Source organism: Centrocercus urophasianus, unplaced genomic scaffold, assembly GCF_019232065.1.
Source record: "Centrocercus urophasianus isolate 14NV4802_14NV808 unplaced genomic scaffold, USGS_Curo_1.0 seq_3, whole genome shotgun sequence".
NCBI classification, from domain to species: domain Eukaryota; kingdom Metazoa; phylum Chordata; class Aves; order Galliformes; family Phasianidae; genus Centrocercus; species Centrocercus urophasianus.
In genome coordinates, this window is record NW_024884866.1 from 3,339,990 (window position 1) to 3,354,501 (window position 14,512).

The window sequence follows — 14,512 nt, forward strand, 5'->3', positions numbered from 1 at the left end:
TGAGAGTAGTGTTTGTTCTAGGAGGTGAAAAACTAAGCAGAGCGTGGCAGCAAGTTGAGCTAAGAGAACCTCACCTGAATCTTACGCTGCAGCTTTCACTTCTCAACCCTGCATTTCTTCACTCAGACTTACTGACTTAACCCTATGTGAATACAGGTTAAAGAAACTGCAATCCATGCTGAAGCGTGATTGAGACAGACTGACTTCTATCCACCTGCAGGCATTTATGACTTGAATGCTTAAGTATACTGCGTTTGGGCACATTTGCATTACTAAAAAACAGTTAAATGAGAAATGTCGTCATGCTGTGGAGGTAATACTGCTGTGATCTCTCTGATAACCTCAAGCTGTCAAAACCTCGTTGTAATGTATAATTTTAATAATAGAATTTTAGAAGCACTGCACTCTGCAGCAGTTGTAGCGATCATCACACCCATGCGTGTCCTTAGATGGTAACTTTAGACATGAAGAGAAGAAATAGGTATGAAAGCACGTTTATTTTCATTCAGCGGTTCCGTGTTTTTGATTTATGCAGGTGGAGGGCAGCCCTAATTCCTCACAAAGGTCTGTGTTTATTGGATTTGTCCTGGAATCAGAGTGAACATAGATACTGTAGTGGATGTAGTGAGAATTCTCTTCTGAGCATCGGTCTAGTTCTCTCCAGTTGCTCTGAAACAGGGTTCTCCTCTCTGTCCTGAGACGTGGTTGAGCACATGGACTTGCAACTCTACCAAGTGTTATGACTTCACTGATTGTATTTGCTGTCAAAGCATGTAAAAGAAAATCTGCACGTGTGTTGGAGCCAAATGTGACGCTGTGCATTTTGTGGCATGGGATTTCAGCTCTGCTGTTGTCTTAATGTCACTGTTGCTATTGAGATTCGGTGCCTTGACAGAAATGATTTCTTCAGCTTCTGGAAGCACGGTCAGAAATCTATCCAAGTAACCAAAGTCAGGTGTGTGCATCTGTGAATTGTTATTGAAAGCCATGAAAGAAAATACGTGTTATAGATGTTTATGCATCTTAGGCACTTCAGAAGTGTGCCTGCAAACCAGTTAGCATGGAATGTTAAAAAGCCAGTGCAAAATTCATGCATGTTTTCAAAAATACGTTTGGCAAAAACCTCCATCTAACTGTCATACACTGCTCCCATGTCTGCTGTTTCACCAAAGGGGGTTGCCGTGACATCTGTGTCAAGATGCAATCTTCCTGAGGCTTTATCATCTTGCTTCGTTACTGGATTTATTCAGCGATGTTTTGTTTTCTGGTAATTTCTTAAGTTTCTGGATTTCATAGTAGTTATTTTTATGATGCATTGCAGTGGTTAAGCTGTAAGTACTAGAAATTCAGGAGCAAGTAGTCAGTGAAGAAAATCCTGAGCAAGTATTGGATAAAAAACAAAATGACTGGTTAATAATGACACCGGTGACACTCGTTGATTGAAATATTGCAGTTTTTCAAGTGTTCCCGTGTTCACCATCCTTGAATTAAAAGACATTCTTGGAAGTTGTTGGTGATTCTCAAGTTTTCACCAAATGCTACGGTATTTCAGATCGATCTTTTTATTAAAAGTAGCTGTCATTTCTTTAAAAAAAAAAAAAAAAAAAAAAAAAAAAAAAGGGGCCAACCCAGGAATTCTACACATTACTCTGTTTTTTCTCTCACACACTTTGTAATGAGAGTAGATGCCAGTCAAATGCATTGTTAAAAATGCAAATATTTAATAGCTGGAAAGCGTTGGAAGTCGATAAGGAGATTGTGGATAATGGATTTCACTGGTATGTGACAAAAGGCTGATTACAGCAGTGGGGGAGAAGCAGCACAGTGCATTAGCTGTTAACAGATCAGGTCATTCATGTGAAAGATTTGAAGTGCATCGTTGTTTCCACCTGGTTATTTACCTGGCTATTTGCTATCTCTTTAATCATTGACAGGACAAAATACTCTGATCTGATCCAAACCCATTACGTGTAACAAGAACTTTTTCATGACTGTTGTGACACACTAGCACAAACACTGGATTTCTTTTTAAAATTCAGCTTTTAAGACTTCATTATAATGTGAAGTTGTATACACATAACAGTCAGAATAATAGAGGATCCTTCCCTTGTGCGTATGTGTACAAATTATTGTGAATTTGTCTAGGCAGAAGGCTCTAAAGTGTGTGGCACTTCTGTAGAGGACTTTCATTTGGGCTTCTATTTGCTCTTTGAGTTTTACACGCATACAGTGCTAAGGGAATCTTATGTATGCATCCTGGTTCCACACAGCAGACTCTGAACACTCATATAGGATGCATAGAACCAGGGAGCTGGACGGGACCGGTCCGCTTTGTTTCCATGCTGTGCAGTTTGTCAACATGGAGCATACTGAAAGTGAAGATTTTTGCTCTTTGCACCGTCTGATAAGTAGAAGCCGTTTTATTTCAAGTTGTTACTGTTACAGGTTTTTTTTACCCATTTGTCTTTGTTGTCAGAGTTAACGCACAGTTGAACAGTACATCTGTGAGATTTATCTTTCTGACTCAGACTGGATGTGCATCCTATCTGCTTTCCCAGACTTCGTTCAGCTAGGCTAAACAAACCACACTCTTCTAACATCAAGTAGACATTGCTCATCAAGTAGACCCATCGTTCTCAGATGTTTCCTGCACCTGTTCCACTTGAAATTCTTTCTTCAACTCAGGTAAAACCAACTGTGCACAGTTGCACGGTGTTCTTCACAAGGGCTTATCCAGGTCTTGTACAAACTACTTTAAACTATTTATTTCTTCTGGTATGTCACCACTGCCTTTTCCATGGGAACATAATACTACAGATTCTAAATTGTACTGATCCACTTGTTTCCAGTTAGTTACCCTATGCTCGTAGCAGAATCTTTGGGTGCTAGTCCTGAAGTCGCAGCTCTGCTGGGGTATTAACCATCTTCCTCCCGCTTAGGTGTCTCTACAGGTTTGATCTCATGTTGTTACACGGGTCCTGAAGATCACTGTCCTGTTTGTAAGTGGGAGAGCCCCGATACAGTCAGAGAATACCTACAGTTACACTTAAAGCTCCATGAAAGGCTTTGAGATTGACAACTGCATTTGGCTTGGTATAATATTTAATGTGTCTTAGAGAAACCCAGCATAACATTAGAAACTACTTCAACAAAGAGGTACTCAGTATATCCAGGCTCTTCCTCCAATCAAGAAAGACAAAAAAAAAAAAAAAATCAAAACAAAAAACCCCCTGTTTTTAAAGTTGAGTTTGTCAACTTCTCTTGTTCTGCATATCTGATTATGAAACTTGAACTTTTCTTTAACAGCACAGGAGATGTGCCAACAGTTAGGCTTGTGGGGTCTTCCCTGCTTGTGCCAAATCAACTTGCAAAGATTCCAAGATTCCAGAGACCAGAACATATTTTTTCTTTTCCTTAGGAGAACTAGAGAGATCTGTGTTTGTATTTAATGTTTAAGGGTAACAATAAAAGATATATTTGTTAAAATACGTGATTGCCAAACCGCTGAACATGAGCTCTGCTGTATATCTAGTACCTTCCTCTAATTCGCTGGGTTTCATAGGCAGAATTAAAAGCTTTATTTTAAAATTTAAATCTGTTATTTCTGATGCTTGTTATTCTTCTAATGCTAGGAAACTGGAATTTATTTGCTTTGAATGTCACATTCTTGTTTCTTTTTTTGATATAGAAGCTCCATCCTCAGTGGCAAATCTCTCCCACTGTCAGCTCCCTCTGGAAGCAGACGGATGCAGAACCAATGGCATTTGGTCTGTCTCTGGCAGCTGGTGTCCCTCACACAGCTGCTCTACCCCACTTGGAGGTATCTAGGTCTCTACAGGGAGGGACCTCCACAGGCTTGAGCAGTTGGCCCAGGTGAATCTTATGAGGTTCATCAAATTCAAATGCAGGATCTTGCACCTGGGTTGAGGCAGCCCCCATTACCAATAAAAGCTGAGGGGTGAAAGGATTGAGTGCAGCACTGCCAAAAAAGACCTGGGAGTACTGGTGGATGGGAAGCTGGACGTGAGTCAGCAGTGTGCCTTTGCAGCCCAGAAAGTCAACAGAATCAACTAGGCTGCATCAAAAGAAGCACGGCCAGTAGGGTGAGGGAGGTGATCCTTCCCCCCTTGCTCTGCCCTGCTGAGACCTCACCTGGTGTCCTCAGTACAGGAGAGAAATCAACTTATTGGAGTGTGTCCAGAGGAAGGCTGAGGAAATCATCCATGGAACGGAACACCTCTCCTATGGGGCAGGCTAGGAGCTGGGGCTGCTTATGCTGGAGAAGAGAAGGCTGTAAGGTGACCTTATTGTGGCCTTTCAGTATCTAAAGGGGAGCTACAGGACAGAAGGGAAGTGACTCTTTAGCGGGGTCTGTGGTTGTAGAACAAGGGGAAATGGCTTCAAGCTCAAAGAGGGTAGATTTAGGTTAGATGTAAGCAAAAAGATCTTTTACAGTGACAGTGGTGAATTACTGGAACAGAGTTACTGGAACCAGTGATGTGGTTGATGCACTGTTTCTGGAGACTGGATCAAGCCTTGGGCAACCTGATCTAGCTCTGGATGTCTCTGTTCGTTGCAGAGGAGTTGGACTAGGTGGCCTTCAGAAGTCCCTTCCAACTTGCAGGATTCTGTGTTTTAATCACTGCTTGGGAATGCTCTTAAAGCAACAGAGTTTAAAAAAAAAAACAAAACATCCTAGTGACCAGGCAGCTCTGTTTAGACTACTGTGAGATGTTAGGCAAAAAGGGCCATTTCATCTCTTTTAGCTTCTGCAGTTCCTGTGATTTGAGTAAATTGGAATCTGGCAGCTGGGCAAGGTTACATTCACAGGACGGTAGAAAGATTACCTATGCCTTTTTTTTTTTTTTTGTCTGTTTGGAAGGTAATGTAAATAGCTTGCCTTGCTGAAGCATCTTCAGACATTCAGTTGGTCACTCCTGTTTGCTGCTCTTCGTTACTGAAGAGTATCCCATCCAAGTTCTCCTGAAATCACGTCACCTAACGCCTCCTTTCAGCAGCAGGCCATGAAGGGGCTGGAGCATGGTCCAGGGGCAGCTGGGTCTGGCCTGGATGAGAGTGGCTAGAAGCAGTGGCGTCACAGCGCTGAAGGCAATTTAAAAAGACAGGTATCAGAGTAGTCTGAACTGAAGGTGGAAACAAGAAGCTTAAATTAAATGTCTCATGTAAGAGAGCAGCCCGTGAGCCTCCCCTCAGTTCTTTCCTGTTTTCGCTTCACCTCTCTCCCTTGTCTGTGCTTAACAAATGGCAAGGCTGAAGTTGGCTGGTGATGTGGCATGATAGAGTATGATGACCCAACCTGAGGAAACGTGCCAATTGGAGGAGAACATTGGAAAAGTAAGGTCCCAAAGGACAGCTGCCTCTGCAGTGGACTCAATATGTGCAACACATGTGACACCGGATTATAATTTAGTATGTCTGCTAGGAGGAGTGTGTCTTCTCAATCAGTGGCAGTTGTAGGTCTGGGAACACCCACTGTGATTCCTCCCCGGTCAGCCAGAAGGCTGGTTGGAGGGAGCATCTGGCTTGTGGAGCAGGCTAGGCCTGAGAGTGGAATTAATTGTATTAGTGTTATGCAACCAAGGTTTTAGTTTGTTTGTTTTGCTTGTTTTGTTTTTACTGCAACCAGTGAAGTACATCCTATCAATTAAGGATAAGCCAGTGTTTCTACTGCAAACTCATAAACAAATCCACTAAATAATTTGGTTTCTTTTTTTTTAAACAGACGGTCTCTTGAGAAGAGAGGTCTAGGACTGAATTAGTGAGAATGCTGCAGGTCAGGTTTGACATGCTGCATGGTGACAGAATTGTTTAGAAGGATCTGCCTGGAAGTCTCTTACTACAGCCATATCCAGCAAACTCTTGCGGAAGGGGCAGGCCCTGCTCATGTGACTTAGCCTTCTGAAATGACTGAGATGATTAGAGGGAAAAGCACCTGTTCCTTTCCTTAAGAAGGAATTTTCAGTGTATTTTTTTTAATGTTTTTGAGTATTTATTCAGTCAGCCCTCATTCATTAATAAACCTTTCACTGACATGCTGCTGTGCGGTATAGAACGTGACCTTTGCTTTACAGCATCAGACTTCTTTTGAAAAATGTTTTTGCAACATAAAACATAAAACATTTAAACATAGAGAAGCGCTTTTTTACAACGTGCTGGCATGAAAATTTTTGATCATTTTTTGATAAGATAATACATTTTATTTCCTTGAGAGAAGATTGCAAGCAGATTCTTCTCTGTAGAGCTATAAATCAGCAGCTTGAATCTATGCTGTTTCTACATCTGTTCCTACAGGGCTTCCATTTTTTTTTTCTGTATGAAGAAATTTGATATTTAGACATGGATGTCATTGTAAGAAGGAGGGCAACCAAGTCAGATCTCTAACCAAGTGCTGATTTTAGTGCAGTGCAGATCTATATGTTTAAGATTTTTTTTTTTTTTTTTTTTTTTTTTTTGCACTTGTTTCATGATGGCAGACAGACTACAGAATTTAGCTTGATCCAACCAAAGCGTAAGTAAAATAGAGTTATTCAGACAGAATATTTACACTTGTGGCTGTATGTGTGTACGCTTGTGGATCAAACCTTTCTGGTTGGATCAAAATAATTATGAACTTCTTTGTTTCCTCTATTCTTGAAATGCTGAATTCCTAACTGGCTGGGTTTGAGGTTAGTTTCAAACATGAGCAGTGCATGAATCTGTGGGACATTCACATAGGTGAGCTGAGGAGTCTGCTTACTACAGACGTTGAGGCAGTTGTGCTCAAGTTATGCATCTGTTACCTGCAGATCCCTGTGTGTGTGTGGTTCCTTGTGGTTATCTTCCGTTTGCCTGGAGTCTGAGTAATGAAGTCTTTTTCTTCTGAGTATCAAAACCTCTGAAGGACCCGAGAAAGGAGGTACTCCGTTCAGTTCTATAGAAACTCATGAAGGAGTTGGAGATGCAGAGTAACGTGATTCTCAGTTATTTGCTTGAAGCAGGATCAAAAATAATATGGTCATAGGATTGTCCTGGAGAGGAAGCAGTCACGTTAGAAGCAAAAAAATTTGGCTTTTTCTTGAGGAGGGGAGTTGTTCCTACAAACCAGGTGTGCCTGAGGAACTCACCTCCTCTGGGAGAAACAAGAATTAATGAATCACTTATTTGCTTTGACGTTATGGACCGATTGGTGAATATTTGTGTTATTTAAAATGTAGTCAAGACACGGCAGTTAGCTGAAATATCTGTGGTAATCTTTTGCTTGTCCAGGTGACAGCAAGGTGAGCCCAAGTTGGTGGGTTGAAATTGAGAAGGTGCTAAATCACACCTTGATGTAGAAGATTGTTTCTCTGAATAATTGTATTTCTCCTAGAGAAATTGATCTGCTGTAATGTGAGTGATTTCCTCCAGTATCCCACTTCAGTATCGGTAGTTCAATTTCTAGCTGTAAGGAAAATAACTGAGTAAATCCCTCTATGCATTAAGTGCTTGTGTATCTACAACGACTTGAAGATGCTGTATTTGAAGTAATATTAAAAATAGTAATTGGCGAGGCCATTGTGGTTTGGCTAGTTGCCTTTCTGAGCAATGTGTTGTATTGTTAAACAGCTTTTCTTTCTTGACTATACACCCACTGAGCATAAAACTTTAAAACAGAGGAGTGCAATCTGTGTTTCGATAAAAATACATAAGAGCCACTGTCAAAGCATGACGGTTTCATGAAGCTGTGCAGACGGGCCTGGCATGTGGATGGCTTAGATAGATTCTCTCCTCTGTGACTCAGGCAGATTTTAAAGTTTAAAAATCTTCACTTTCACTTGAAAAAGCTTCTTTGAATACAGTGTAAGTCATGCTTTTAACTCCTCAGCTCATAGCAAAAAAGTGAAAGTCTACAGTTTGAAAAACTATCAACCTTTTAAAATTTCAGAAGCTCCTTACAAGGATTAAAACAAGGAGACGACCGTAAGTGTGGTGTGATGCTGTTTTGAAGCCCTGCTCTCTGCGAAGGTTCATGCAGAAAGCCCCGCGCTTCCTTTGGGGACGGGATAACCATGCTGTGTAGATTTAGGTACCTGTGTGGAATCCTCTCCAGTAGGCACTCACTTCTCCCTCTTGCCACCGTGGGAAATTCGGCCTGTAATCTTCAGTGATCTCGCTTGCCACCCTACTTGCAGACCTGTTGTTAGAATTGGAGGTGATGAGGTTGAAAACAAAGTAAGTGAGATGCTCTCATTTATTAAATGGCCAAACTGAATCTCACCTGATGTTGCCTGTTAAAGTAACGCATAGGAAACATGTAGCTGTATCACCTATGCTTTGTCCAAAGTTCTCTACCTGAAGTATATTCAGAAAGGGACATACGAAAGAAAGTGATGTAATATGTTTACAGTAGACTTCATTTGGTCCCTCTCTATGATCACCTTGTCTATCTTGCCTGAGGTAGCTTTCAATGGTGGATGTGTGAAAAGTGTAATGCAGTCAGAATGCAGTTTATAAGAGTGACGTATGTGAGAATGTTTTAGGAGATCAGCATCATTTAGAAAAAAATCTGAATTCTGCCATTATTTTGACATTTGTTAAAGTGATGTGCAAGGTACAGAATGATGTGAGTCTGTGAAATCCGCTGTTCGATGTCATTTGCTCTACTTCTGAAGCAAACAGTTGCCTGTGGAAGCTCTGACAATGCTATTTTCGGTTGTCTTACTATGTCTTTCTTAATGTATATTCCATTTCTGTTAAAAGAATGTTAAATTAAGTTGCTTGAAACTTTTAAATGACGTAGTATGAAATGAGAGAAAAAGGAGAGAATATTTTCCTAAGCGTTCTGCAGATGTAGAAATTGATTGAACTTCGTTTGGTTCACCTTCTCTGTTGGCATCTTAAAGAATAAAATAATAATGAAGAGATCACGTATTTGAAGAGAAAGCCTGTTGTTGTGATAAAAGGATAGCTATATGCTTTCAGTAGATATCTCATTGGTAATGTTATTGAAGTAAAGGCTAAATTTCTTCACTGTTGTGTTCAGAATAGAAATAGTAGCAATAAAAAATAACCGCTATCTTTTTGTTGCTTGCAACGTGTATAAAAATAGTAAGGTTTGCTGAGCTAACGGCTTGGTTAGGAAGATGTTCACTCTCTGTCTTTTTAGACTGCCATTGTACAAACACTAATATGATTTATGTTGCAGATGCGTGTACTAGGGTTTCAATAAGATGAATATTGATGGGACTATTTTTTTTACGTTGCCACATGATCAACCGGGGATTGTTTTACTGTTGTTACTGTGGAACACCAAATGCCTTAATAGGACTTGATAATTAAGTATGCATGCACATGCTTCCAAGTTTTTATGCATATAATAAAAGTATATGAATGCGCGGTAACTATGTATTTGCTGATGCTAAGAGAAAGTTGAATATTAATGGCATATTTTTATTTTGTAGCTTGGATCATCCTCCTCTGTGCCTTTTACATCTATATTCTCGCAGCTGTTTATGACTGTTGTAGTCCCCCTTATTATTGGACAGGTATGTCTTTTATATATACATCCTTATCTTAAAAAGAAATAAGTTAAAGACAGCTATCTTCAAGACAGACCAGCAATGTGGCAAGCTACCGCATAGGAAACAGCCTCAGGATAGTGAAGTCTAATATCAGAGAAAGGATGCTACAGTACTCCCTGGAGCCACATTGATCTTTGTTGAGATGGAGCATCTGTCCCTCCCTACTGCAAACATACATTATTGCATATCGAGAAGGGAGTTGGTGAGCATGAAGTGGGAAAAATGGCAGCCCAGCCTGTGAGAAATTGCAGCTCCATACAAATGAGCTTTGAGAACACTGTGCTGGCCTTTTGTCACGTGTCCTTTGCCCAGATGATGAAGGAAGTTCTTGTGTCGTATCTGCTTCTAATTACAAAATTAAAGAATTCTGTCCTGAAAGATATGTGAAGGCTGAGCGCTCACAAGTTAAGAAATAGTAAAGTTAACACTGCTTGATCAATTTTGCATACAACTGCAATCATGCAGATACAGTTCTTTTTCTTTGTGACTCCTCCATCATCTGTAACATTGGACGGGAGGGATTCATGCAATAAGCAGTCGGTCCTTATTTCATCTTACACTCATTGTTCACACGGAAACAAAAGGCCTTTTTTTTTCACAGAGTATCATTGAAATACTTCACTGAAAGCGAAGTAAAATTTCCTCTGACACTTGTGCCTGTGGTATCTGTTTTTCACAAATACTATTTTTTCTTTGCTTCACGATGCCCGCTTTTTTTTTGTTTTGTACACCAAAGCCCCTGGAGCCTAATTCTTTTATACTTTTTAGCAGTAGTTTTTCTCAGGCATAAATAATGCATGGAGGGAATATTGGCAGGTGGGTTCCCCCTCACTTCAGAGGAGAAATGTTTCTGTCTCTGGAATCCAGAGATTAACAATCAAAGAGTCCTTGACTTAAGGAGTTTCTTGAGTCCTCTAGTCCTAGGAGGTCCCAAAAGTTGAAGTTCTTGCCTTATTTGCAAATTTCTAGGAAAAAATAGTGTGACAGCAGGTCTAGAAATAAAGTAACTTACAGTGATAGGTGGAGTAGCAACAGTACGTACTGCAGTATGGTCAGTCTGATGATAGCAGATATGTACAAAATTCCAATAGGGTTTTCATCTGCCTTGGAAAATTGCTATAAGAAATTACGCGAGGTGAGTGACCGTGGCTTTTTATTGACTACAACAAGTAGCAAGGCTAATTAATGGGGGCTGAGCAGTGAGCGTGCATAATAAGTGCTCTGAATAAGTACAAATGAAAAATGTGGTGAGGTTTAAGTGACAACAGATGTGATTTAAGAGCTGAAGGAAGAGTCAATAGAGAATCTTCAAGTTTGTGTAACTCGATCCTGAATTTATGGAAGAGTTTGTTTTGCATGAATACAAAGGATGATTCTCTCCTTTAGAAATGTTTGAAGTGATGGCTGGAAGTGAATGACCAAATGGAGTAGCTCTTGTTTCCTGTAAGTGTAAAGGCTTTATTTCTAGAGATACTGTACTATCTGTTCAGAGGTTATAGAAGAGAGGAATTGCTAAAGATAGCTTCAGATCACAAATCCCAAGGATGATTTACATTCATTGTTGTGATTAAGTAGAACTGTATACCAAGGTAAACCGACTTGCTTAGGGAGGAATAAAAGCCATTTTTTGGAAGGCAGGTGTCCAAACGTAAAAAGCAAGTAACTCAAGGAAAAACGTTAAGCAAGAAAAGCGGTGACGTCAGGAGATGCAGTGACATGTCTTACTGTGCCTCAGCCAGAGGTAGCTTGGTTCATCTTTGAGTTAAATGGGAAGCTGTGCGTTTCATTTGTGGACCTCTATCGACTCATTACTGGACTGCTGCCCAATGTGTGGCGCAGCAACATAGCAGTGCTTTGTGAATTGCAAGCTGCTCACTCTGAGATTCCAGATGCATTAAGAGATAATGGCCCACAATTCATGAATGACAGCCTTAGCAATTACTTCTAATTTATCATTTCCTTCCTGCAATGTCAATTCCTTGCTACGCACAGTCGGTGCAAGAACGCCTGTTAAGGTTCCCTGGTAGCAAAAAGCTTGATTGGGAAAAACTGCACTTGCAAACTGTTTGCTTGGAGAGTTGCTCGTCGTCTTAATTCATCTGTGATCAGCGCAGGTTTTATGTTTGATCCTCATCCGTGTAAAACGGAGGAGGCTGCTTTAAGGAAGCATTCTCTAAGGGGGTTATATTCCTTTGAAAAAAAAATCTCGCCTGAGAAAACCTTTGCTGTCTAGATGCTGGTTTCCTGAGCGGGCTGCAAAGCTGGCTGCTTCGGTAGCCTTTGGGAAAAAGAGCAAAGCAGATGACATTTTTTGTTTTGTGCTGTTTCTTGCTTTATGGCAGTGTTTGAGTTGGTTGGTTGACATGTTAGATTTTTTTTTTTTTTTTTTAAAGGATAACTGGTGGAAGGAGTTTACAATAGTGTCATTGGTACTTATTTTCTGTTCTTGCCTAAAGAACTTCATTAAAGAATTTTCTAGTGTGTGCCTAGACTGCTGTTGATGTGAAGATAGTTTTTTAGTCACAGACAATGAAAAGTCAAAAGGGCTGCATGTATGTCCTCTGCTCAGGTGGTGGCTGTCAGTTGTTAAAGAAATAACCGGTAAAGGAGGAGGTAAGACGTTCTGTTATCTGGGAGCCACTGAGGCTTACAGATAGCAGTTGCTGATGGATGACCTTCAATAAGGATAATTCCTCTTTTCTTTGTCACAGATGTTTTGGCTGTCTGCAGTAGCCTGCATCCTCCATGGCTGTAGATGCAGTTTGCTAATCAATAACACGATATCATTCAAATCGATGTGAATACTATGATAGTGCGTTTGTATTTAAAGAGCAAAAGTTAACGTTTCTCTGAGAAGTGGTCTTGGGGAGGTAGAATCTATAGTGTTTTATAAAGATAAGCTTTTCTATTAGGCTTGATGGTCTGTAGATTGTAACAGCTTATGTGTGCATCGCTCTTGTACACCTCTAGGGGGAATTTGAGAATACTTGTTACACAGTAAACATGGTAACAGATATGTCATAGGAAATATTTTTGCAAATGGTTCTGACACCTTGAACTTCTGATTGCTTTTTTATTGGGTGGCAGAGTTCGATAACGTCTGAGGAAGACTGCTGCTCCTGAGCTGTTGTCATTTTGCTAAACTAATTGTTTGTAGGCGTTAGCAATGTCTAAATGGTAGAAAAATCTAAATGGTTTCTTCCTGACCAGCTCTTGAGCATTTGGCTGTAGACTGTTGTTTCTGTACTTATTTTTTCTCTTCTGAAGTGGCAGATAACAGGACTAGTGAAAGCCACTGCAGTAGTTACTTTCTCATTTTGAAGACTTTCCCTATTCGCTCCACCTAACTGCTTATGACAGACTTTTATTTTATGTTTTATATTAAAGAGCAATTTATGATGAAATGTTAATGAAATAGAATTTTCACTGTGCTTTCATTCTATTCTACTAGTTTGAACATTTTTCAAAGCAGCACACCAAAACCCACTGTTTTCTATGAATAAATAATAAAAAGCTTGTCTGTACATTATCATTCATGCATTCTCTAGTTGCCCCGTTGGTAATTTGTCTGCCAGTGTAAAGTGGGCACTTCATATTAAACAGAGCTTAACTAAAGCTAAAATTAATGTTATCATTCCAGTGGTTCTTCTTCCCTAATCTATAAAATGAAGGTCGTTGAACAGAACCTAGTCACACCAAAAATCTCGGTGTTCTACAAGTAAAGGATTTTAAGTGCCTTCTGCATCGTTGCCCAAAATGTTCCGGAGGAACCTCATCAGCATTTTGGAGGTGTGTTTATAAACGCAACTTAAAAGGAGCGCTATGTTGCAATACAAGTTGTCAGTGAAACTGAAGCTAAAAGGCTTAGCGATGTATTTATTTTGGAAGGGTAAGAAATTGGAAGGAAAAGCTACGTGGCAGTTGCTAATGAGCAGAAGGAACGGTTTGTCTTAATGTAATACTCATTTGTTGTGGGGAGGGGGTTGGGAACGATGCTCAAAGCAACTGCTATAAAAAGGGAGCGGGGTCAAACGCTTTCCGTCTTGTAACTGAAACCCACGCAGAAGCAGTCCTACCTCTTTAGGCTCCAGGGAGCTGCAGGGAGCAGGAAGAGTGCTATCTTGAGACATGAGTGCTTCTAGAACCTTGTTGCAGAAAACTGAGATGTCAGATCATCACTTGGACCACGGTTCACTCCCTCCTAACACTTGACTCAACAGGAAACAAAACCTTGTCCCCGAAGAAATATAAAATATAAAGAAAATATTTGTACTGCTGTTGCGGAGTGACCTGACAGTCTTTGCCATGTTGCACCTGTTTGTAGTATTTTAAAGCAACAGTTGTAAATTGCTCCAAGATGTGAAAATGAATTTTCAAAGTGGCCTTACATGGACTTTGTTACGTTTGGTTTGAAGACGTGTGTGTCAGGAGCTATCGCCTAGGAGCGAATTGATGGAAAGAATGAAGTAAAGCAGCTTTTAGAGGATTTTGGTAAACCGAGGAAAAGAAACAAGTGGCTTATAAATCTTTTTTTTCCCCCAGATTTCAGAAACAGTTGTGTGTTGTTTTTTTTTCTGCCCAGTCCCATCTTCAGAACTAGTTAGATTGTAGAATAAGGACAGATTTGATGCTTGTTGATGTCCCGGAAACCTGGAAAGTATCTGGGTCTCTATGACAGCATCCAGGAGTGAGTAAGAATGGATGCTGTCCCTGTCAGGTGATCAGGACAGGGTCTGGTGCAGTGGTAGAAGCTCCTCTCTGGAAAGGTCAGTGCATCTGAACTGCACTATGGACCCTGGTTGTGTGGAGGGTTGTGGTGTTACATAGATCTGAGAAAGAAGTTGCATCTTATCTACATCGTGTGTTAAAAACTGCAACCGATGTAACCTCCCTTCCGTCCTGATATCTCCTTCTTTCTAGTGATTTTCTTAGTTCACTTTCATTATGTGGGT

General features: G+C 40.4%; 1 protein-coding gene across 4 annotated transcripts in view; it reads left to right on the forward strand.

Annotated features, from left to right (window-relative positions):
* The window catches only part of SLC10A7 (solute carrier family 10 member 7), a 149,960-nt gene that overhangs the window by 101,990 nt on the left and 33,458 nt on the right, over nucleotides 1-14,512 (forward strand). For 2 of the 4 annotated variants that reach the window (XM_042828389.1, XM_042828390.1), the window contains one exon: nucleotides 9,441-9,524. The exons of the other annotated variants lie outside the window; for them this stretch is intronic. In XM_042828389.1, coding sequence (XP_042684323.1) covers nucleotides 9,441-9,524 — 84 coding nt within the window. The remainder of the gene's footprint in view (nucleotides 1-9,440; nucleotides 9,525-14,512) is intronic. 4 annotated transcript variants of the gene reach the window in all.